The sequence below is a fragment of the Salvelinus alpinus genome, chromosome 32 (genome assembly GCF_045679555.1).
Source record: "Salvelinus alpinus chromosome 32, SLU_Salpinus.1, whole genome shotgun sequence".
Taxonomy (NCBI): Eukaryota; Metazoa; Chordata; class Actinopteri; order Salmoniformes; family Salmonidae; genus Salvelinus; species Salvelinus alpinus.
Genome location: NC_092117.1, coordinates 21544900 through 21569407, shown reverse-complemented (window position 1 = coordinate 21569407; position 24508 = coordinate 21544900). Strand labels below are relative to the sequence as shown.

Sequence of the window (24508 nt, the reverse complement as noted above, 5' to 3'; positions counted from 1 at the left end):
CAATAAAATGAAGCTAGCATCCTAACTAGTCAGTGTCTTTACCAGCTAATCGCATGATCAATTAACGTTAACTTAGTCACAGTCCTGAGAGAGGTCTTATCTTGCCTTGTCTATTATGTATATGTTTTAACGTTAATCTTCAAGAAGGAATCCCATAAAAAATAAAATGAGTTGTCAAGTTCTGTCATTCTCATGCCGTTAGAGGCACTGTTTTTTCTCCTACCATCTCGGTTATAATACTACCGTGTTTGTAATTTGTTCCTATATGACACGCATTTAATCCCAGAAATAATAATATACTTCGATGAAATTTTGCTTCAAAATTACGATACACAAAACGAATCAATAGAAAAGTTGTACAATTTACATAAAATGTGGAATTACAATTGTTTTTAATTCTATGCGTAGACAATGTTTCCAGGTGAGAGACGGACATAATTTTGTAGCGCAATAGGAACATCGCACAGAACACAGGGAGTTGTAGTCTTTTATATTTTTTGCAAAAGGTCATTTTAGAGGAGATCAAAATACATTTCCCGTGAGGTATAGGATAAGAAAGTTAGGTATCCATGACAGCCTTGTTATTGTTGTTGTAGTGCTAATTCTCTCTTGTCGTGAGGGATGCTGTAGTAAATGGCTATATTGATTATTTTACTGGCGCTGCCTGAAACACAACCTATAATACTTATAATACCATAATACTTTTAGGCCGCGTTTTATTTGAAGTATTCCATTGCATTTGTATATTAATAGGCCACTTCGTGCACAAAGGCGCGGTTTGGTTCTCCCTCTCAGTTAGCTAACGTTAGCGAATCTAGTAGCTAGATTGCTAGCTAATGTTTGTTAACGTTAGCAAGTTCGCTGCAATTAAGTTCCACATCAAAGCTAGCTAGGTAACTTGCTAGGGTGTACAAGTGATATTGAACCGCGGGCGGCTGAAAATGACAAACCTCTGCCAAAAGAGCAAGTGGAGCCACGAATCAGAGGGAAGCACGGTGAGAGAGGACACTCGGGGGGGCATGAGGCGATAAAAACGGAGAAAAGGATGATTTCGCGATACACCAGGCGGCCGGTAACGCACAGTCTTGAGATGTAAGTAATGGTTGCTAGCTAGTGGACAAGCTTGTCATTCTTTGTTAATTGTAATTTCTGTCATTCGAGATTGAAATATGGTAACCTGATTGACTAAAGTTAGATTGTTGGTTGGCTAATTATCGGGTGACAACGTAAAGGATAATGTAGTGACCATGTCACACGTGACACCCCATTTGTCAAACCAAGCCATGGTCAGTTGCCTCCATTACACATATGGATGCAATAGGATGATGTTGTTCAATGCTGTAAACTGATGACGTAAGGGTCCCACTCCTACCTCATATTTCACTCCTTGTTTGTTTTGGGATCAATGTCTTTTTACAACAATAAATATGAACCCACCAAAGTATTACAATGAAAGATATATCTATCAATGCTATTGCTTATTCATGTTTTATTCAGCTATATTTTCCCTTCTCTGCAGTCGTGGCTTATCCCGAAGCCACCTTGACCATCACCCTCTCCCAGAAGAGGTAGACGATGACTTCCTCCCCCAGCACCTCCTCCATGACCTTCAGGAAGCTGTCTCCACTTACAACAGGTATGACCTGTTTTCGATGAACCGGACAGGTGAAACCATGTACACTTGTAGGGAGCAGCCCTACAAGTGAAGGCAAGGAGACAAAATAGAGGGAGGTAGCCAGTTACATAATCTGAACAGCACAGTAATATACCTCACTGCTCACTGGTACACTCAACAACACACAACACTGTAACGTACAGCAACATGTAAACAATGTCTGTCCTCTTTTGCAGCTCTGAGACGACGTCTGCAGCCTCTAACCGGTCAGACTCTCCAACGGTCACCACTGGAAACACAACGCGGGCCTGGTCTGGGATCCACAGCTACACAGGGACAGGCATCTCTACAGAGAGGAGCTCTGTCTTCTCCTGGGGCTATGATGTAAGTCTCACCTCACCTTCTCAGCTGGCTGCCAGAATCTTTCAGTTCAAATGCCCTATGTGCTGAGTATTTTGAAGTGCATATATAGCTAGGCATAGCCATGCTGAATGCTACAACAGTCTTGTATGCAGATTACCATTAAATCAAATCAAATTTTATTTGTCACATACACATGGTTAGCAGATGTTAATGCGAGTGTAGCGAAATGCTTGTGCTTCTAGTTCCGACAATGCAGTAATAACCAACAAGTAATCTAACCTAACAATTCCACAACTACTACCTTATACACACAAGTGTAAAGGGATAAAGAATATGTACATAAAGATATATGAATGAGTGATGGTACAGAACGGCATAGGCAAGATGCAGTAGATGGTATAGAGTACAGTATATACATATGAGATGAGTAATGTAGGGTATGTAAACATAAAGTGGCATAGTTTAAAGTGGCTAGTGATACATGTATTACATAAAGATGGCAAGATGCAGTAGATGATATAGAGTACAGTATATACATATACATATGAGATGAGTAATGTAGGGTATGTAAACATTATATTAAGTGGCATTGTTTAAAGTGGCTAGTGGTACATTTTTACATAATTTCCATCAATTCCCATTATTAAAGTGGCTGGAGTTGAGTCAGTATGTTGGCAGCGGCCACTAAATGTTAGTGGTGGCTATTTAACAGTCTGATGGCCTTGAGATAGAAGCTGTTTTTCAGTCTCTCGGTCCCTGCTTTGATGCACCTGTACTGACCTCGCCTTCTGGATGATAGCGGGGTGAACAGGCAGTGGCTTGGGTGGTTGTTGTCCTTGATTATCTTTATGGCCTTCCTGTGACATCGGGTGGTGTAGGTGTCCTGGAGGGCGGGTAGTTTTCCCTCGGTGATGCGTTGTGCAGACCTCACTACCCTCTGGAGAGCCTTACGGTTGTGGGCGGAGCAGTTGCCGTACCAGGCGGTGATACAGCCCGACAGGATGCTCTCGATTGTGCATCTGTAGAAGTTTGTGAGTGCTTTTGGTGACAAGCCGAATTTCTTCAGCCTCCTGAGGTTGAAGAGGCGCTATTGCGCCTTCTTCACAACGCTGTCTGTGTGGGTGGACCAATTCAGTTTGTCCGTGATGTGTACACCGAGGAACTTAAAACTTTCCACCTTCTCCACTACTGTCCCGTCGATGTGGATAGGGGGGTGCTCCCTCTGCTGTTTCCTGAAGTCCACAATCATCTCCTTTGTTTTGTTGACGTTGAGTGTGAGGTTATTTTCCTGACACCACACTCCGAGGGCCCTCACCTCCTCCCTGTAGGCCGTCTCGTCGTTGTTGGTAATCAAACTTGACGATTGAGTTGGAGGCGTGCATGGCCACGCAGTCGTGGGTGAACAGGGAGTACAGGAGAGGGCTCAGAACGCACCCTTGTGGGGCCCCGGTGTTGAGGATCAGCGGGGTGGAGATGTTGTCACCTACCCTCACCACCTGGGGGCGGCCTGTCAGGAAGTCCAGGACCCAGTTGCACAGGGCGGGGTCGAGACCCAGGGTCTCGAGCTTGATGACGAGTTTGGAGGGTACTATGGTGTTAAATGCTGAGCTGTAGTCGATGAACAGCATTCTCACATAGGTATTCCTCTTGTCCAGATGGGTTAGGGCAGTGTGCAGTGTGATTGCGATTGCATCGTCTGTGGACCTATTGGGTCGGTAAGCAAATTGGAGTGGGTCTAGGGTGTCAGGTAGGGTGGAGGTGATATGGTCCTTGACTAGTCTCTCAAAGCACTTCATGATGACGGAAGTGAGTGCTACGGGGCGGTAGTACAAACATGATTACATTAGAGTAATCATGTTTGTATTGTAATGACTTAGTAATGAGGACAATCTGCTCTGTCTGCAGAGGTCATTTCACTCATGGTTTCGCTTCGTCGTGATGCTGAGCTTTCTAGAGCTTGCCTTCAGAAACAAAACAAAAAAACTCAGATTTATTTACACAGCCATGTCCTCAGAAGGCCTCATAGAACTCATACCCCTACAGTCCTAAGTTACGAACTTAATATTGTACAGTACACACAAACACTCGCCTGTGCACGCACACACAGTCTCTGAAATATACATGCAAATGGTATTACTTGCTCCAGCACAATCACTCACACACAGTCACCTGGGAGCCATGTAGCCTGCTGTGAAATGAACAGCGCTCAGCAACGTGCTGCTAATAATTGATAAGTAGCTTGAAAAGCAACAACCTTCTGTCATAGTGTGCCTCTCTGTAGGGGCTCCTCTCACTGTCTCTTTTTCCCTTCCCTCTCTCCATCCCTCAGGAGTTTGACAAGGCGGCGTCGCGACAGGTGCAGCAGATGTTTGAGGAGATTGATGAGGAGCTTTACGAGGGGCGGGGTGGGGCGCATCTACTGGGGCTGCAAGATGAGTGTCATCAGTGGGCATTCAGGTTCCCTCACTTACGGTGGGTCCTCACCCTACACCCCCTCATCTCTCACTTCTCACACTGTCACACATTACTGCCACTCCTCACCTGTAAATGTATCGCTGAAGGTCATTTGGTACAGTTATACTTCTTAACAAGAGCAGTCTAACTTAAAGGTACCTAAGATAAATCTGATTTAGATGTGTTTGCAAACCCGAGAAGGAACTACTTACCACATAATGATCGGCCCAAAACCATTGGGCCCCTATACACAATGAGAAAATGTGTCCTAGACCATTGGCTCAGCATTACAAAATTCAATTGTTAATCAAATAAATTCATTTTCATTGGATTCATTGAAGTTCTAATTACCGTTTCACCTCCTATCCACCCTACTATGTGAACCCACAGGATTCTGGGTAGTCAGCTGGTGTGTCCCAGTGACGAGGGCTTTCAGTGGTACGCCACCTCAGGGAAGGGGACCGGGACACCCGCCAGCACCACTGCAGCTGGACAGAAGGACAGCAGTAGTAGCAAGCCCCAGGATAAGGACAAGCCCGGCCCCAGCACAGAGTGAGCACTGGCTACTGATGCTGTTAACCCATCAATTATAGATTACCGTTAGCTTTGTGGTTTTGTGACCTACATACTGTGTGGCTTGTCAAACAGCAAGTGAACTAAGTAACACAAGGCATACTGGCACTGGCTAGTCTACTTTGGCTAGCTAAAAAGTTTGGACTGATGCTGTTGAGAAACCGATGTCAGTGTGAACCATGTTGTTTGTGTGTCCAGTCTGTGTGTGCAGGGGAAAAGGGCTGTGCTGTCCAGGCCCTGTGTGGCAGTTGACCACCCCCCTGGTACTCCCAGTGGATCCAGAGGTCATGACCGGCCCAAGGTGATCGAGGCTGAAGGCCTGATGGAGGAGTACCTGGCCTTTGACAGCAGGGACATGTGAGTCACCACCCAGCTCTCCTATTTAGGACCCTTTAACTATAGGGGCATTTCAAATACTTTAAAGTATGGTGCACTTGATTGAGCTTGTAGCCTACTTTTAGGATTATCCCAAGGGTTCCATTGTACCAAGTAACCTAAAACAAAGCTTAGTATTTGAAAGGCTTTGACATTATTTTGCTTAAGGTCTGTTGTGTTGATGGTTTAATCTGTGGTTTGACTTTTACAGGGATGACGAGTGGGAGCGGGGGTGGGTGGGGAATGGTCGGCGGCGGTACTGCCTGCCTCCTGTGTCTCCCTATCGCTGTCGCAGACAGGCGGCCCTGGACTTGCTCTTTGACGACGTGTGGCGAGAGCTGGTTGGCTGGATGGAGGAGCTGGTCCGCAGGCATTGGGAGGGCTATGTCTCAGGTAGGACCACAGGGCTATGTCTCAGGTAGGACCACAGGGCTATGTCTCAGGTAGGACCACAGGGCTATGTCTCAAGTAGGACGACAGGGCTATGTCTCAAGTAGGACAACAGGGCTGTGTCTCAAGTAGGACGACAGGGCTGTGTCTCAAGTAGTACCACAGGGCTGTGTCTCAGGTAGGACCACAGGGCTGTGTCTCAGGTAGGACCACAGGGCTGTGTCTCAGGTAGGACCACAGGGCTGTGTCTCAGGTAGGACCACAGGGCTGTGTCTCAGGTAGGACCACAGGGCTGTGTCTCAGGTAGGACCACAGGGCTGTGTCTCAGGTAGGACCACAGGGCTGTGTCTCAGGTAGGACCACAGGGCTGTGTCTCAGGTAGGACCACAGGGCTGTGTCTCAGGTAGGACCACAGGGCTATGTCTCAAGTAGGACCACAGGGCTATGTCTTATATGCACTTTAGACTTGTCATTGACTTTTAAACCAACAACTCCATTATTGTCAAATTGACAGTATTCTGCCCCCTTCTTATTGACAGATGATGAGAAGACTGCAGTGAACTTCAGCCCATCACAGTCTGATGCTGAGAATTCTTTCCTGCTTCTGTCCACACTTCCCACCCTTCTCCCCAGGCTAGGCCAGATCAGGGTGCCCCAGCTAACAGGCAGCCTGCAACCCCAGGTCAGTGCCCTGAGAGGGGGTTGAAGGACCACCTCCTCAGAGAGTGGAACATCCTACTCCTAGGATGTAGGTTTTATGTCAATAAGAAATGTTAATAAGCACTGTAATTGAACTCCATAATAACTTTCAGATGTGTTTGAGAGTTTAGGACAAATTCGGCAAACTGAAAACAGTCACACTGATGCTGAATTGTTTTCCCCTGCTGTCCGTAGTTCTTCTCACTCTTGTTTTGAAGGCTATCAATTCATTAACTTTAATCCTTTTTTCTTTCCTTCCTTCTTTTTGTTCCCTACTCTGTCTTGTTCCTTGGTCTGTTTCACACCTTTCAAACCAACAACCTTGTATCTGTACACCTCACTCTCTCCTTTTCTCTCTCTCATTTGGTCATCCGTTTTCCCCCCAAAGACCACAAAATCAAGGGTCTCAAAGCACAAGTCCAGACGGAAATCCAAAAAGCAGAAAAAGCCATCCACTGTATGTAACTCTCACCCAGAGCCAAAATGGCGCCGATCGACGCCATCCACAGCGGCATGTTATTATTCACTCCTAGACTGAATGTGCTTGTGCCTGTTGAATAACACAAACCATACCACTTTTAGTCACTTTCATACTTCTTAACCAACTGTTGAGTATTTTTTTTACACACGTCTCTTATTTCATTCAATAATGACCATTTTGGAATGCTTTTATTTACTTCCCGCTTTAATTTGCTATTTTGTCTAATCATCTCAAGTGGGTGGTGGTATGTCGTCTCCACTCGGTTGCATGTAGAAAATCTAAGTTGGAGCTGACTGTGGTGACGTGCAAGTGTCCGTAGTGATGATGTGGCTGTAGCTTTTTTAGGGTGAATGACCACTTTTGCCTAGTATAACTCTGTATCTTCTTCTGCCCCCCTCCCTCCTACAGTCCAGTCGGGTACCAGTAGGGGCAGCGGTGACGCATCACAACCTCAACGACCTCATAGTGATCCACGGCATCCCCCTGCAGCAGAGGAACCTGGGCGTGATGGAGAGAGCCCAGTATGGAGACTGATCATACTCATGCTGATACTATAACAATCTTTATTAGTAGAGTGTAGCATAAGGAGTTAACTGTAGCCGTGAACCACTCACCTCTTATCATTAAATAAGAGAGGAGGGAACGGTTATTAACTATGGATATGTAGGTTTGTGCATATGTTACTTTGAGTTAAGGTTCACTGCTTCCTTCTCAGGGACCCTGAGGAGAGGGTGGTGGTGACCCATCGGCCAGGGTCCAGCGTGATCCCGTCCAGCAAGCCCCGTCCTCGCCGGGCGCTAGAGCAGAGCTCCTCCTCCCTGTCCCGTCCGCCCCAGTCGGCGCTACGCCGTAACCCCCCCCCACGCACCCTTCTGCCCTTGGTTCCCTGCCTGACACAGTTCAGTGCCGCCGGCTCCATGGAGGAGGTCATCCGTGGGACACGCCTGTGAGTTAACTTAAACGGGGTTACCCATTCTCCATCTGGTCCCTGTCCTCTTCCATGTACATCGCCGCCCTCCTCACTCCAGTCTTATTTATTGCTCTGAAGCTGGAGAACCGTCTGTGCAGAGAGATTACTTTGAAAGCTGTTTGCCGTTTAACTCTTGCCTTGTGGCGTTCTGTTCAGCAGAAGGGAAGTGGAAGAGATGTAAGGAGTTGTGTGTGATTAAGTACCAACGGGTGAACTTTTAATGAACCCTGAGTTAAAGATCTGTGTGAAGCATACAGTATCATTTGCCCTCGTGTGGAATGATTTCAGTCTGCTCCATGTTAAAGGGACTTGTGTAACTTTATGGAAAGTGTGGAAAGTGAACGGGGCTGTTACTCTCTCCAGACCCACAGCCAGTGACTGCCTGGCCTCGCCTCTGATACCTCTGAGCAGGAACACACTCCTTCCCCCCATCGGCACAGGAGAAGCTGAACCCACGCATTCTGGACAGCACTTCAGACCTACTCAGGTATTGGACGAGTAGAACTCTGCATACTAGTTGTACATCTTGCACTGACTTGACAACACTTAATACTATCACCTGCTAATAACACAACACTATTTTATTTTGTGTGTGTAGCGGCATAGAGGCTTGTCCAGTCGTGCCCATAGTGCTGTTACAGATGAAGCTGGTAGTTTGCTTCCTCGGGATCGGCTTCATCAATTGGACGTATTCTCCCGTCCCAACACCACCCACACCTACAGGGTATGGCTATAGTCACACACGGTAAAAGTTATTATACCGCTACAGAACGAATTTAGGCATATTTTGTAGGTTTATATTGTAATGGATAAATATGGAATATGTTTGCCTGCGTCCCAGTCCGTGAGATTTAACTCTGGGTTCTGTTGCAGTCAGACACACCTTACCGCCGCTCCTTCACGGTGCTGGACAACATTGGACAGGGGCGTCCTGGCAGAGAATCTTTGGGTACAGGTGGGCACCTCGTTTTACATTGAATACTGTACACAATTTCTACGCATGAATTTTTGTGGCTGACTCATTGAGTCTCTGTCTGGTACAATGGCAGACTCTTTGGGCATCGGAGTGATGGGCATCAGTCTGGGCATCAGTCTGGGCATCAGCAGCTCCTCCTTCCTGGACTCCTTCATCCACCACCCTCTGGGCCACTCCCCCATCAAGGATGAGGAGGAGCCTGACACACAAGCCCCTCCCCCAGGTCAGTAGGAGCCATCTGTGGTCCTCCTCATTTATAAAACATGTCGCTGGGTTGCGGTCTAATTATGTTTGAGAGAATTCGGTTGTAGCCTCTGGTTATCTAACGAGAAAAGTCATTATTTTCAGACAGATGATTTGAATAATAACTATCAATGCTCATTAACACTCATCTTTGTCCTGCTCTCCTCTTCTCAGCTGTACTGGTGCCTGTGTCAGTCCCAGCACGCTCCTACAGCCGGGGGGGCTTCACATCCCGCAGTAGCAGACCTGGGTTGTAGCACCTTCAACCGGTTGTCATTAGTTAACACAGCCACAAAGTCATAATTATCATTAAACCCTGCCCATTTCTACAATTTCTCTTCTTACAATATGATTTTAAACCTAACCACACTGCTAACCATATGCCTAACTTTAAAGTAAAAAATAAAAAGCTATACATTTTTTGCCAATTTTGACTTTGGCAGTGGAACTTGGCTTTGTGGCTGGGTTATCATCCTCGGCCACCTCCACCAACCTCAGCCCGGCAGGATGCAAGGCCCTGCTGCCACTCCCAACGGGGCTTTCAAACAACACTTTATACAACAAGGAACATTTCCGCATTGTACTGTTAGGTGATTTTATTTGATGCTATTTTTTGTTTTTCTAGAGCCCTATTTTTGTATGTTGGAACTCTGTTTACCTGGCTGCCAAAAACAGTAACCCGTCTTATTAAACCTAACTGTATGTATGTTGGTATATACTGTATGTTTGGATGGATATATGTCAATGTATATGTTCTCTGATCTCTATACTCTTAAATTATTCTATGCAGGGAATGAGTCGTTCTACGAAAATGGTGGCTTTTTGACCAGCCAATAAAAAGTTTTTACAAATTAGTCAGATAATAGTTAATGCTGTAACAACGTTAATGAAAATAAATGACAGCGTATTTTTTGTTGTTGTATATTATATTAAAATGCTTGTGTTGCCTTTGTCACCGGTGTTCCCTATATTTTAATGACAATTAAGGCTTTCCAGAATGTAATTTGAGTATTTACTTTACATATATAATCCAAGACAAAGGTTAATGATAATATAAAAACATTTTCTTTAAACAAAACACATTCTTCTATAACACCAGTGACAAATCATCAGACTGTTCTAATAAAAACAGCAGGAACAATAACCAGTGAAAAAAAATAGAATATCTAAGATGGTGGCCACAGTAGCTCAAACCACACTTCTTAAATTGTGAATAAATGACTTAAATCATGTGATTTGATAAATTATTTTAATCAAATTTCCTTTTCCCCATACTATAAACTAACACCAGCGACCGATCTCAAAGCGTCGCATGAAATTACCAAATGAATGATCAAATTGCTAACATGAAGAGACTGCAGACTCACCATGTGCTTTTCAAAAACAGCTCCAATGAACATTTGACCCAGGAAAAGTTCACAAGGATGTTGCCTTTTAAAATTGTATTTAATGGCGTAACACCATTGACATGAAATTGAGGGAGAGCTATTCCCTGTAAATTAGTTATATTTAGTTGATATTAGTTTAAGTAATCCACTAAATACCTAATACTTTCTAATGTATGACATTTAGAGTGGGGAAATAAATCCACTCCACAAATTTCTTGTTAATAACAAACTATAGTTTTGGCAAGTCGGTTAGGACATCTACTTTGTACATGACACACAAGTCCTTTTTCCAACAATTGTTTAAAGACAGAATATTTCACTGTATCACAATTCCAGTGGGTCAGAAGTTTACAAACACTAAGTTGACTGTGCCTTTAAACAGCTTGGGAAATTCAAGAAAATGTTAGAAGCTTCTGATAGGCTAATTGACGTCAAATGGAGGTGTATCTGTGGATGTATTTCAAGGCCTACCTTCAAAATCAGTGCCTCTGCTTGACATCATGGGAAAAGGAAAAGAAATCAGCCAAGACCTCCACATTTATTTTTTTTAATTTTTTTTAGACCTTCACAAGTCTGGTTCATCCTTGGGAGCAATTTCCAAATGCCTGAAGGTACCACGTTCATCTGTACAAACAATAGTACGCAAGTATAAACACCATGGGACCATGCAGCCGTCATACCGCTAAGGAAGGAGACGCATTCTGTCTCCTAGAGATGAACGTACTTAGGTGCGAAAAGTGCAAATCAATCCCAGAACAACAGCAAAGGACCTTGTGAAGATGATGGAGGAAACAGGTACAAAAGTATTGATATCCACAGTAAAACAAGTCCTATATCGACGTAACCTGAAAGGCTGCTCAGCAAGGAAGAAGCCACTGCTCCAAAACTACCATTAAAAAAAGCCAGACTACGGTTTGCAACTGCACATGGGGACAAAGATCGTACTTTTTGGAGAAATTTCCTCTGGTCTGATGAAACAAAAATATAACTGTTTGGCCTTAATGACCATTGTTATGTTTGGAGGAAAAAGGAGGAGACTTGCAAGCCGACGAACACCATCCCAACCTTGAAGCACGGGAGGGCAGCATCATGTTGTGGGGGTGCTTTGCTGCAGGAGGGACTGGTGCATTTCACAAAATAGATGGCATCATGAGGGATGAAAATTATGTGGATATATTGAAGCAACATCTCAAGACATCAGTCAGGAAGTTAAAGCTTGGTCGCAAATGGGTCTTCCAAATGGACAATGACCCCAAGCATACTTCCAAAGTTGTAGAAAAATGGCTTAAGGACAACAAAGTCAAGGTATTGGAGTAGCCATCACAAAGCCCTGACCTCAATCCTATGGAAAAATTTGTGGGCAGAACTGAAAAAGCGTGTGCGAGCAAGGAGGCCTACAAACCTGACTCAGCTACACCAGCTCTGTCAGGAGGAATGGGCCAAAATTCACCCAACTTATTGTGGGAAGCTTATGGAAGGCTTCCTGAAACCAAGTTAAACAATTTAAAAGGCAATGCTACCAAATACTAATTGAGTATATGTAAACTTCTGACCCACTGGGAATGTGATGAAAGAAATCAAAGCTGAAACAAATCATTCTCTCAACTATTATTCTGACATTTCACATTTTTTAAATAAAGTGGTGATCCTAACTGACCTAAGACAGGGAATTCTTACTAGGATTAAATGTCAGGAATTGTGAAATACTGAGTTTAAATGTATTTGGTGAAGGTGTATGTAAACTTCTGACTTCAACTGTGTATATATAGTGCACTTGGAAAGTATTCAGACCCCTTCCCTTTTTCCACATTTTGTTACGTTATAGATGAATCTTGATGAAACCAAGATTGAACTCTGGCCAGAATGCCAAGCGTCACATCTGGAAGAAACATGGCACCACCCCTACAGTGAAGCATGGTGGTGGCAGCATCATGCTGTGGGGATGTTTTCCAGTGTCAGGGACTGGGAGACTAGTCAGGATAAAGGGAAAGATGAACAGAGCAAAGTACAGAGAGATCCTTGATGAAAACCTGCTTCAGAGTGCTCAGGACCTCAGACTGGGGAAAAGCTTCACCTTCCAACAGGACAACGACCCTAAGCACACAGCCAAGACAATGCAGGAGTGGCTTTGAGACAAGGCTCTGAATGTCCTTGAGTGGCCCAGCCAGAGCCCGGACTTGAACCCAATCGAACATCTCTGGAGAGACCTGAAAATAGCTGTGCAGTGACGATCCCTATCCAACCTGACAGAGCTTGAGGATCTGCAGAGAAGAATGGGAGATACTCCCCAAATACAGGTGTGCTAAGCTTGTAGCGTCATACCCAAGAAGGCTCGAGGCTGTAATCGCTGCCAAAGGTGCTTCAACAAGTTACTGAGTAAAGGGTCTGAATACTTATTTTCAAAAATTTCTAAAAAACAGTTTTTGCTTTCTCATTATGGGGTATTGTGTGTAGATTGAGGAAAAACATGTTTTTTAATACATTTTAGAATAAGGCTGTAAAGTAAAACTGTGGGGGAAAAATCAAGGGGTCTGAATACTTTCCGAACGCACTATATATAAATAGTTTGCAATATCTGTTTTACATATGTTTTATTAACAAAACACTTAAATTAAAACAACATGTCATTATCTAACATAAGTGTTTTTCCTGGTGGTTAAGGCAGGGGACAGGAAAGACAATTTTCGTAGGATGACCCGAATGGCAAGTCCAACATACAGGGAGGAACAAAAGCCTTTTGAACACTGACATGCTTCGACTGGCTGCTTTGTACTTTTATAAGGACATTACTTTTATTTTCCCATGTAAAAAAGACAAGCACAAAACTTTGGGGTTTCACATAGCATACCTTAACAGGAAGAGAAAAGACAAGCCTTAGAGAGACGCCAACTAAAAGGTAGGTATTAGATGTTTTCCTAACAAACCTTAACGTGATGAGGGCTTAGTGTAAGCCACAGGAGACATTCCAGGGAATAGAGGGGCTGTTTAAGTACTGGGACAATTCACCTCACTGCAGTAGAAGCCATGTTCTACTTTCAGCAGAGGTGCTAGCGGAGCTTAGATCAAGAAGATAATTTGTATAGAAATACGTGATAGATGTGTGACTAGGGGGCATGCAGGTGTCAAGTTTTGATACAAATTTGACCTTAACTTCTACCTTGTCTTAACTTCAAGGGTTTGAAGTCTTCACTTTTTTCCTTTCCCTCCTGCTTTGGCTTTTCCTCCCTTGGAGTATTTGGCTTCCAGGTCAGACAGGAAAGAGTTAAAATTCTGCTCTCTGGACTTCTGCTTTTGCTGTTAACGAGACAGAAATACACACCATTAATGCCTTACCTGAACGCCTAAAACAGTCACCAGTTAAGATCTTGGTTGTGTGATTCAACTTACCTTTAACATCAGTACAAGACTGTCATCAGCATCATTGAGTCCCATCTCTCTCTGCATCTCCTCAGCTTCTTGTCTTTCTTCATCAGCCTGGAAGGAAATAACAACAAAGTATTCTCACAAATGTGAACTAAAAAAAATTACCAACCGAGGAAGTATTTGATTAAAGCACACTGTACCTTCTGTTTGCGTGTTTTCTTCTTCCTGGTGCTCTCCTGGGTGAATGCAGGGTAGGCCGTGAGCTCCCCTGCCTGGATGGCTGTCTGTATAAGGGCTGTGATCCTGGGCTCGTCCTCCTGAGAGCAGCACAGGGCTGAGGCCATGATGGCGTCCATGTCCCCCTGGTGCTGCAGGTAAATCTGCATCACATCCTGCCTCTCCTCCTCCGTGCCTTTGTACTTCCTCTCAAACTCCTGGATGTCCTCCAATGTGATCTAATGAAGGAGAGATGGTTGTTATAACAAATTCTAATTGTGACATTATACTGGGTGTTTGTTATTTGCTTCCAGGCGGATAAAGAAAGTCAAGAAGCTGGGGAGATACAGAGGAAGATGGTACTGGGTGATGCTGATGACAGTCTTGTAATGATTAAGGTACATTACTCAAAATTACACACGTCTAGTGACTATTTTATGGCTACGGTATGAAAAAGAAAAGTTCTCTCAGGAGGGCCTAAAAAGTATGGTGTATGGTGAAGATGTTAATCAGCTTTAGATAGTTATATAGTTAGGCTACCTTAGGGAACAGCAACCTCCAGTACTCCTCCCAGCATTGGTCCTGCTGCAGTGAGTCAGATTCCTCAGCCACAAGTCCCTGCTCATCATACACTGCCCTCTGCTCCTTGTCACTCAACACTGCATATAACTTCCCAAGCACCTGAAAGAAAGGGGCTAGGTAAATACAGTAAAATACAATTCTAACCAGTTAGCTAGGTGAACTAGGCTAACTGCAGATTTGAGTAGGTGTTTTAGTTGACACTTTCCCACCTGAAATTTCTCTGTTGCCTGCAGGTCTTCGGGAGCACGATCTGGGTGAACCCTGAGCGACACCTTGTAGTAGCTGTGTCGGATCTCTGCGTCTGTCGCCTCCTTGGAGACGCCCAGCACCCCATAGAGGCTGGAGGTGTTGAACAGTGCTTGACACTGGTCGAGTAGCCACATCCCTATCTGTCAACTTTAGGTTAAAAGGGAAATCTGCGATTGAAACTATGAAATAACACACATCGAATCATGTAGTAACGAAAAAAGTGTACAACAAATCTAAACATATTTAATGTTTGAGATTCTTCAAAGTAGCCACCCTTTGCCTTGATGACAGCTTTGCACATTCTTGGCATTCTCTCAACAAGCTTCATGAGATAGTCACCTAGAATGCATTTCAATTAACAGGTATGCCTTCCTAAAAGTTAATTTGTGGAATTTCTTTCCTTTGCGTTTGAGACAAATCAGTTGTCTTGTGACAAGGTAGGCGGGTATACAGAAGATAGCCCTATTTGGTAAATAATTCCACTCTGAAACCTTATAATTGATTAGAATCATAAAATTATAATCTGATGATGTGTGTAGTTTTAGTCAGGATTAGATTAAACAATGTATCTGTATAGTGGAAAAACAGACTGTCTGAGCAAGGCGTAGCTTAGGATTTGAACTTGTATGTGTGTGCCTAAGAAAATACCGAAGAACAATTAAACTGACATTCCATCATTACTTTAAGACATGAAGGTCAGCCAATGCGGAAAATTTCAAGAACATTGAAAATGTATTCAAGTGCAGTCGCAAAAACTATCAAGCGCTATGATGAAACTGGCTCTCATGAGGACCGCCACAGGAAAGGAAGACCCAGAGTTACCTCTGCTGCAGAGGATAAGTTCATTAGAGTTACCAGCTTCAGAAATTGCAGCCCAAATAAATGCTTCACAGAGTTCAAGTAACAGACACACCTCAACATCAGCTGTTCAGAAGAGACTGCGTGAATCAGGCCTTCATGGTCAAATTTCTGCAGAGAAACCACTACTAAAGGTCACCAATAAGAAGAAGAGACTTGCCTGGCCTCCACAATCACCCAACCTCAAAACAATTGAGATGGTTTGGGATGAGTTGGACCTCAGAGTGAAGGAAAAGCAGCCAACAAGTGCTCAGCATATGTGGGAACTCCTTCAAGACTGTTGGAAAAGCATTCCAGGTGAAGCTGGTTGAGAGTGCCAATATTGTGCAAAGCTGTCATCAAGGCAAAGGGTGGCTACTTTATTTAACACTTGTTTGGTTACTACATGATTCCATCTTTTAAAAAATATATATATTTCACCTTTCTTTAACCAGGTAGGACAGTTGAGAACAAGTTCTCATTTACAACTGCGACTTGGCCAAGATAAAGCAGTGTGACAAAAACAACAACACAGAGTTACACATGGAATAAACAAACGTACAGTCAATAACATAATACAAAAATCTATGTACAGTGTGTGCAAATGTAGTAAGATTAGGGAGGTAAGGCAATAAATAGGCCATAGAGGCGAAATAATTACAATTTAGCATTAACACTAGAGTGATAGATTTATTTTATTTCACCTTTATTTAACCAGGTAGGCAAGTTGAGAACAAGTTCTCATTTACAATTGCGACCTGGCCAAGATAAAGCAAAGCAGTTCGACACATACAACAACACAGAGTTACACATGGAGTAAAACAAACATACAGTCAATAATACAGTAGAAAAATATGTTTATATACAATGTGAGCAAATGAGGTGAGATAAGGGAGGTAAAGGCAAAAAAAAGGCCATGGTGGCGAAGTAAATACAATATAGCAAGTAAAACACTGTAATGGTAGATTTGCAGTGGAAGAATGTGCAAAGTAGAGATAGACATAATGGGGTGCAAAGGAGCAAAATAAATAAATAAATACAGTAGGGGGAGAGGTAGTTGTTTGGGCTAAATTATAGATGGGCTATGTACAGGTGCAGTAATCTGTGAGCTGCTCTGACAGCTGGTGCTTAAAGCTAGTGAGGGAGATAAGTGCTTCCAGTTTCAGAGATTTTTGTAGTTCATTCCAGTCATTGGCAGCAGAGAACTGGAAGGAGAGGCGGCCAAAGTAAGAAATGGTTTTGGGGGTGACCAGAGAGATATACCTGTTGGAGCGTGTGCTACAGGTGGGTGCTGCTATGGTGACCAGCGAGCTGAGATAAGGGTGGACTTTACCTAGCAGGGTCTTGTAGATGACCTGGAGCCAGTGGGTTTGGCGACGAGTATGAAGCGAGGGCCAGCCAATGAGAGCGTACAGGTCGCAGTGGTGGGTAGTATATGGGGCTTTGGTGACAAAACGGATGGCACTGTGATAGACTGCATCCTATTTATTGAGTAGGGTATTGGAGGCTATTTTGTAAATGACATCGCCGAAGTCGAGGATCGGTAGGATGGTCAGTTTTACAAGGGTATGTTTGGCAGCATGAGTGAAGGATGCTTTGTTGCGAAATAGGAAGCCAATTCTAGATTTAACTTTGGATTGGAGATGTTTGATGTGAGTCTGGAAGGAGAGTTTACAGTCTAACCAGACACCTAGGTATTTGTAGTTGTCCACATATTCTAAGTCAGAACCGTCCAGAGTAGTGATGTTGGACGGGCGGGCAGGTATCGATCGGTTGAAGAGCATGCATTTAGTTTTACTTGTATTTAAGAGCAATTGGAGGCCACGGAAGGAGAGTTGTATGCCATTGAAGCTCGTCTGGAGGGTTGTTAACACAGTGTCCAAAGAAGGGCCAGAAGTATACAGAATGGTGTCGTCTGCGTAGAGGTGGATCAGAGACTCACCAGCAGCAAGAGCGACATCATTGATGTATACAGAGAAGAGAGTCGGTCCAAGAATTGAACCCTGTGGCACCCACATAGAGACTGCCAGAGGCCCGGACAACAGGCCCTCCGATTTGACACACTGAACTCTATCAGAGAAGTAGTTGGTGAACCAGGCGAGGCAATCATTTGAGAAACCAAGGCTATCGAGTCTGCCGATGAGGATGTGATGATTGACAGAGTCGAAAGCCTTGGCAAGGTCAATGAATACGGCTGCACAGTATTGTTTCTTATCGATGGCGGTTAGGATATCGTTTAGGACCTTGAGCGTGGCTGAGGTGCACCAATGACCAGCTCTGAAACCAGATTGCATAGCGGAGAAGGTATGGTGGGATTCGAAATGGTCGGTAATCTGTTTGTTGACTTGGCTTTCGAAGACCTTAGAAAGGAAGGGTAGGATAGATATAGGTCTGTAGCAGTTTGGGTCAAGAGTGTCCCCCCCTTTGAAGAGGGGGATGACCGCAGCTGCTTTCCAATCTTTGGGAATCACAGACGACACGAAAGAGAGGTTGAACAGGCTAGTAATAAGAGTTGCAATAATTTCGGCAGATAATTTTAGAAAGAAAGGGTCCAGATTGTCTAGCCCGGCTGATTTGTAGGGGTCCAGATTTTGCAGCTCTTTCAGAACATCAGCTGACTGGATTTGGGAGGAGAAACGGGGAAGGCTTTGGCGAGTTGCTGTGGGGCGTGCAGTGCTGTTGACCGGGGTAGGGGTAGCCAGGTGGAAAGCATGGCCAGCCGTAGAAAAATGCTTATTGAAATTCTCAATTATAGTGGATTTATCGGTGGTGACAGTGTTTCCTGTCCTCAGTGCAGTGGGCAGCTGGGAGGAGGTGTTCTTATTCTCCATGGACTTTACAGTGTCCCAGAACTTTTTTGAGTTTGTGTTGCAGGAAGCAAATTTCTGCTTGAAAAAGCTAGCCTTGGCTTTTCTAACTGCCTGTGTATATTGGTTTCTAGCTTCCCTGAAAAGTTGCATATCACGGGGGCTGTTCGATGCTAATGCAGAACGCCATAGGATGTTTTTGTGTTGGTTAAGGGCAGTCAGGTCTGGAGAGAACCAAGGGCTATATCTGTTCCTGGTTCTAAATTTCTTGAATGGGGCATGCTTATTTAAGATGGTGAGGAAGGCATTTAAAAAAATAAATAACCAGGCATCCTCTACTGACGGGATGAGATCTATATCCTTCCAGGATCGATTAGAAAGGCCTGCTCGCTGAAGTGTTTCAGGGAGCGTTTGACAGTGATGAGTGGAGGTCGTTTGACCGCTGACCCATTACGGATGCAGGCAATGAGGTAGTGATCGCTGAGATCTTGGTTGAAAACAACAGAGGTGTATTTAGAGGGCAAGTTGGTTAGGATGATATCTATGAGGGTGCCCGTGTTTACGGCTTTGGGGTGGTACCTGGTAGGTTCATTGATAATTTGTGTGAGATTGAGGGCATCAAGCTTAGATTGTAAAATGGCTGGGGTGTTAAGCATGTTCCAGTTTAGGTCGCCTAGCAGCACGAGCTCTGAAGATAGATGGGGGGCAATCAGTTCACATATGGTGTCCAGAGCACAGCTGGGGGCAGAGGGTGGTCTATAGCAGGCGGCAACGGTGAGAGACTTGTTTTTAGAGAGGTGGATTTTTAAAAGTAGAAGTTCAAATATCTTGGGTACAGACCTGGATAGTAGGACAGAACTCTGCAGGCTATCTTTGCAGTAGATTGCAACACCGCCCCCTTTGGCCGTTCTATCTTGTCTGAAAATGTTGTAGTTAGGAATGGAGATTTCAGAATTTTTGGTGGTCTTCCTAAGCCAGGATTCAGACACGGCTAGAACATCCGGGTTGGCAGAGTGTGCTAAAGCAGTGAATAAAACAAACTTAGGGAGGAGGCTTCTAATGTTAACATGCATGAAACCAAGGCTATTACGGTTACAGAAGTCATCAAAAGAGAGCGCCTGGGGAATAGGAGTTGAGCTAGGCACTGCAGGGCCTGGATTCACCTCTACATCACCAGAGGAACAGAGGAGGAATAGGATAAGGGTACGGCTAAAAGCTATGAGAATTGGTCGTCTAGAACGTCCGGAACAGAGGGTAAAAGGAGGTTTCTGGGGGCGATAAAAATAGCTATACAGACAAAGGTATGGTAGGATGTGAATACAGTGGAGGTAAACCTAGGTATTGAGCGATGATGAGAGAGATATTGTCTCTAAAAACATCATTGAAACCAGGTGATGTCATCGCATGTGTGGGTGGTGGAACTGAAAGGTTGGATAAGGTATAAAGAGCAGGGCTAGAGGCTCTACAGTGAAATAAGCCAATAAACACTAACCAGAACAGCAGTGGACAAGGCATATTGACATTAAGGAGAGGCATGCTTAGTCGAGTGATCATAAGGGTCCAGTGAGTAGTGGGGTTGGTTGGGGTAACGGCGATTCAGACAGCTAGCCGGGCCATCGGTAGCAAGCTAGCATAGGATGGAGGTCTGTTTTTAGCCACCTCGTGCGTTTCCGATGGTAGATTAGTGCGGTTCCGTGTGGTAGAGGGGATCAATCCAATTGGCAAAATAGATATAGTTATAGTGACCCAAGAAAAATAGTCCGATAGACCTATTCAGATAGCAGCCGATAAGACAGCTAACGATTAGCGAGCCGGAGATGGGCGTTCAGGTAACGTCGCGACGGAGGGGCCAGTTGGATAACTCCCTCGGGCAGACAACGTCGGTAGTCCAGTCGTGAAGGCTCGGTGGGGCTCCGCATCGGCAGTAAAACGGGTCCGGATAGGTGATTGTAGCCCAGGAGTGGCTGATAGAACTCTTCAGCTGGCTAGCTCCGGAATAATTGATGTTTGCTCCGGGATCGACGTAAGCCAATAGTCACACTGATAGCAGCTAGCTAGCTGCGATATCCAGGTGTAAATGTCCAGAGCTTGCGGTTGAAATCCGGGGATATGGAGAGAAAAATAGGTCCAGTATGTTCTGGTCTGAGTCGCGTTGTACAAAACTGGCGATAGCTTTTCGAGCTAAAGGATAGCTGATGACCACAAACCGTGGTTAGCTGATAACTAACGTTAGGCAGTAAACTGGCTAGCTTCTGGCTAGCTTCTGGCTAGCTTCTATTGTGGATTTCAGATTTGAGGTAAATAATACCTTTTTTTATTTTTATTTTTAATTGGTGAGGCGGGTTGCAGGAGAGTGTTTTGAAGTTGAGTTTTTGGAAAAGAAAATATATAAAAGATATGCGAAGAAATATGTAAATATATATATACACACGGTACACGACAAGACAAGGACAAAGGACTAATGATGGAATAGATGTGCAGATGATGATGTGCAAGTAGAGATACTGGGGTGCAAAATAGCAACAAAAAAAAACTAAAAAAAGTGTTGATGTCTTCACTATTATTCTACAATGTAGAAAATAGTACAAAATAGACTTGAATGAGTAGGTGTGTCCAAACTTTTGACTGGTACTGTATATACAGACTTTTGACTGGACTTTTGACAAACTTTTGACTGGTACTGTATATATATACAATTTATATACACTTAGGTTGGAGTCATTAAAACACGTTTTCAACCACTCCACAAATTTCTTGTTAATAACAAACTATAGTTAGGCAAGTCGGTTAGGACATCTACTTTGTGCATGACACAAGTCCTTTTTCCAACAATTGTTTACAGACAGATTATTTCACTTATAATTCACTGTATCACAATTCCAGTGGGTCAGAAGTTTACATACACTAAATTGACTGTGCGCTTAAACAGCTTGGGAAATTCCAGAAAATTGTCATAGCTTTAGAAGCTTCTGATAGGCTAATTGACATCATTTGAGTCAATTGGAGGTGTACCTGTGGATGTATTTCAAGGCCTACCTTCAAACTCAGTGCCTCTTTGCTTAACATCATGGGAAAATCAAAAGAAATCAGCCAAGACCTCAGAAAAACAATTGTAGACCTTCACAAGTCTGGTTCATCCATGGGAGCAATTTCCAAATGCCTGAAAGTACCATGTTCATCTGTACAAACAATAGCAAGAAAGTATAAACACCATGGGACCAGGCAGCCGTCATACCGCTAAGGAAGAAGATGCATTCTGTCTCCTAGAGATGAACGTACTTAGGTGCGAAAAGTGCAAATCAATCCCAGAACAACAGCAAAGGACCTTGTGAAGATGCTGGAGTAAACGGGTACAAAAGTATTGATATCCACAGTAAAACAAGTCCTATATCGACGTAACCTGAAAGGCTGCTCAGCAAGGAAGAAGCCACTGCTCCAAAACTACCATTAAAAAAAGCCAGACTACGGTTTGCAACTGCACATGGGGACAAAGATCGTACTTTTTGGAGAAATTTCCTCTGGTCTGATGAAACAAAAATATAACTGTTTGGCCTTAATGACCATTGTTATGTTTGGAGGAAAAAGGAGGAGACTTGCAAGCCGACGAACACCATCCCAACCTTGAAGCACGGGAGGGCAGCATCATGTTGTGGGGGTGCTTTGCTGCAGGAGGGACTGGTGCATTTCACAAAATAGATGGCATCATGAGGGATGAAAATTATGTGGATGTATTGAAGCAACATCTCAAGACAATTGAAGTTAAAGCTTGGTCGCAAATGGGTCTTCCAAATGGACAATGACCCCAAGCAAAATGGTTTAAGAACAACAAAGTCAAGGTATTGGAGTAGCCATCACAAAGCCCTGACCTCAATCCTATAGAAATGTGTGGGAAAAGCGTGTGCGAGCAAGGAGGCCTACAAACCTGTCTCAGTTACACCAACTCTGTCAGGAGGAATTGGCCAAAATTCACCCAACTTATTGTGGGAAGCTTGTGGAAGGCTACCTGAAACGTTTGACCCAAGTTAAACAATTTAATGACAATGCTACCAAATACTAATTGAGTGTATGTAAACTTCTGACCCACTGGCAATGTGATGAAATAAATCAAATCTGAAATAAATCATTCTCTCTACTATTATTCTGACATTTCACATTCTTAAAATAAAGTGGTGATCCTAACTGACCTAAAACAGGGAATTTTTACTAGGATTAAATATCAGGAATTGTGAAAAACTGAGTTTAAATGTATTTGGCTAAGGTGTATGTAAACTTCCGACTTCAACTGTGTATTTATATATATATAACACTATGGGCTGGAGAAATGTAACCACATAACGTTATAGCCAATGATTCTTGAAGAATATAACTTATAAATCACTAATGAGCTTAGTTCAACTGCTGTACCCCATCAGAACCCAAAATACAATAATTGTTTAACTTCATTGTTTGTAAACAATGACATTTTAGGCTAACACTATATAGCCTCAAAACATGATTAAAACTGCAATTTTATTCCCATTGATGTTCAGTCCTTGTAGTTACTGTATGTATGCATGCATAGCTAGGTTTGTCCATGGATTTTGAGTGGTTCGCTTACGTAACGTTACTTGGCTACATTTCTCCAGCCCTCTTGTTTACTAAAACAGTGGCAATGTCGCCCCTTTGTTGTTTTTTAAAAGCCCCTGTAAATTATAACAAAACAATTATTGTCTGCATACATTATTCATAACGTTATTTGTAATAGCGTTTTAAAACCTCTACCTACCTTGAAATCTTCTTTATCAAAATGGTGGATAACTGGTTGAAAGCTTCACTTGCTTTGTTTACAAAATTTGGCGCGCTGTCCTGTCAACGGAGTGTACGTAGCGTAAACGTACCTCTCTTGGTCACGTTTTTTAGCGTATGTTACATTTGTGTGGCTTTCACTAGTTACCACCGCCACAAAGTCTATCGTAAAATATAATGAAAAACGTGCTTAATATGTCTTAATTTAAGGTTAGTGTTAGGCATACAGTTAACAGTTTGGTGAAGGTTAGCTTTCAAATCTCATTTCAAGAAGATACTTTTTTTAATGGGCGGGGTTTATGTCTTTGTGACCGTGGTAACTAGTGACGACCCATTTGTGTCAATCATTTTAGGCACAGGTTGATGAACACCAATTCTGTCTGTTGAAGCAGGTACAGTGACTTAACGAGTAGCGGGGTGGTCGGGCACAGCATCACAGTGCTAGCTGTGCCACTAGAGAATCTGGGTTCGAGTGAGTCCAGGCTCTGTCGTATGAAACGCCGGTTGGGTCTTATAGCACGTGGTTCAAAACGCGATTGGTGCGGCTGGCTTCCACGTTCAGCGGGCATTGTATCAAGAAGCAGTGCGGCTTGGTTGGGTTGTGTTTCGCAGGACGCACGGCTTTCCCGAGTCCGTACGGGAGTGGCAGCGATGAGACAAGACTGTAACTGCCAATTGGATACCACGAAATTTTAACAGTGAAAAAAAACAGTGACTTAAAGAGCGACTTCGCCTACAAAACTTCTCGTTCTTTAAATGGCTTATGTGGAATTGAGTCAGAAACATTTATTATAGTGTCAAAATTGACTACAAAGTGTAAATAGGTAAATGTTGGTCATAAAGTCAGTCTTGTCCAAAACTGAGATTGATAGGGGGAAAAAATGTAACTGAATGAAGCATAATATCCTAACAGTTTTCCTTGGCTTGGATTAATTTAAGCCTGCCCACAGCTGGCAGCTCCCAAGTAATCATCAATTCGGAGTAGCTGCAGGCGATGCCATTGTAAAGCCCATGGTCAATTTTGTTTGATATTTGTCAGTGTTATCCGGGATCCTTGGGACATACCTACCCTAAATCCTAACCATCCCGTACCATTTAAAATTTCAACTTCAATGGGGTAGGGACGTACTCCAGATGGCATG

At 43.6% G+C, this 24508-nt stretch overlaps 2 protein-coding genes across 7 annotated transcripts; one reads left to right on the top strand and one right to left on the bottom strand.

Annotated features, from left to right (window-relative positions):
- The first annotated feature begins 569 nt into the window (after nucleotides 1-569).
- On the top strand, nucleotides 570-10094 carry LOC139562662 (protein FAM149B1-like). 4 transcript variants are annotated; one of them, XM_071380542.1, is made up of 16 exons: nucleotides 570-1092; nucleotides 1520-1636; nucleotides 1852-1999; nucleotides 4308-4450; nucleotides 4823-4984; nucleotides 5204-5362; nucleotides 5592-5773; nucleotides 6310-6452; nucleotides 6858-6926; nucleotides 7359-7471; nucleotides 7666-7896; nucleotides 8284-8407; nucleotides 8519-8644; nucleotides 8794-8875; nucleotides 8970-9119; nucleotides 9314-10094. In XM_071380542.1, exons 1-16 carry the CDS (start codon nucleotides 1046-1048, stop codon nucleotides 9394-9396), a joined length of 2079 nt encoding a protein of 692 aa, XP_071236643.1. In that variant the 5' UTR covers nucleotides 570-1045; the 3' UTR covers nucleotides 9397-10094. The 4 variants fall into 4 exon arrangements, with proteins under 4 accessions (XP_071236643.1, XP_071236642.1, XP_071236644.1 ...); XM_071380541.1 differs by having other exon boundaries at nucleotides 896-1092; nucleotides 6858-6980; XM_071380543.1 differs by lacking the exon at nucleotides 6858-6926 and having other exon boundaries at nucleotides 896-1092.
- A 3007-nt stretch (nucleotides 10095-13101) lies between these two features.
- Nucleotides 13102-23478, bottom strand: LOC139562663 (dnaJ homolog subfamily C member 9-like). Of its 3 annotated transcripts, none has more exons than XM_071380545.1 (6): nucleotides 23347-23478; nucleotides 14898-15084; nucleotides 14647-14787; nucleotides 14091-14345; nucleotides 13915-14001; nucleotides 13102-13821 (listed from the first exon to the last, which is right to left on the bottom strand). In XM_071380545.1, the coding sequence occupies exons 2-6, from the start codon at nucleotides 15069-15071 to the stop codon at nucleotides 13714-13716; spliced, it is 765 nt and encodes a 254-aa protein (XP_071236646.1). In that variant the 5' UTR covers nucleotides 15072-15084; nucleotides 23347-23478; the 3' UTR covers nucleotides 13102-13713. The 3 variants fall into 3 exon arrangements, with proteins under 3 accessions (XP_071236646.1, XP_071236647.1, XP_071236648.1); XM_071380546.1 differs by having other exon boundaries at nucleotides 14898-15077; nucleotides 23347-23397; XM_071380547.1 differs by lacking the exon at nucleotides 23347-23478 and adding an exon at nucleotides 16216-16233 and having other exon boundaries at nucleotides 14898-15077.
- Between the last annotated feature and the right edge of the window lie 1030 nt (nucleotides 23479-24508).

What these genes read in the sequence shown, in the direction of transcription:
- LOC139562662 (XM_071380541.1), top strand. Translation starts at nt 1,046, where the DNA reads ATGATTTCGCGATACACCAGGCGGCCGGTAACGCACAGTCTTGAGAT. An exon ending in TTGGGAGGGCTATGTCTCAG is followed by an intron (nt 5,774 to 6,309) that starts GTAGGACCACAG and finishes TCTTATTGACAG; the next exon opens with ATGATGAGAAGACTGCAGTG. An exon ending in CACACAAGCCCCTCCCCCAG is followed by an intron (nt 9,120 to 9,313) that starts GTCAGTAGGAGC and finishes TCCTCTTCTCAG; the next exon opens with CTGTACTGGTGCCTGTGTCA.
- LOC139562663 (XM_071380545.1), bottom strand. Translation starts at nt 15,071, where the DNA reads ATGTGGCTACTCGACCAGTGTCAAGCACTGTTCAACACCTCCAGCCTC. An exon ending in AGGCAACAGAGAAATTTCAG is followed by an intron (nt 14,788 to 14,897) that starts GTGGGAAAGTGT and finishes CCTTTCTTTCAG; the next exon opens with GTGCTTGGGAAGTTATATGC. An exon ending in GGAGGTTGCTGTTCCCTAAG is followed by an intron (nt 14,346 to 14,646) that starts GTAGCCTAACTA and finishes CTCCTTCATTAG; the next exon opens with ATCACATTGGAGGACATCCA.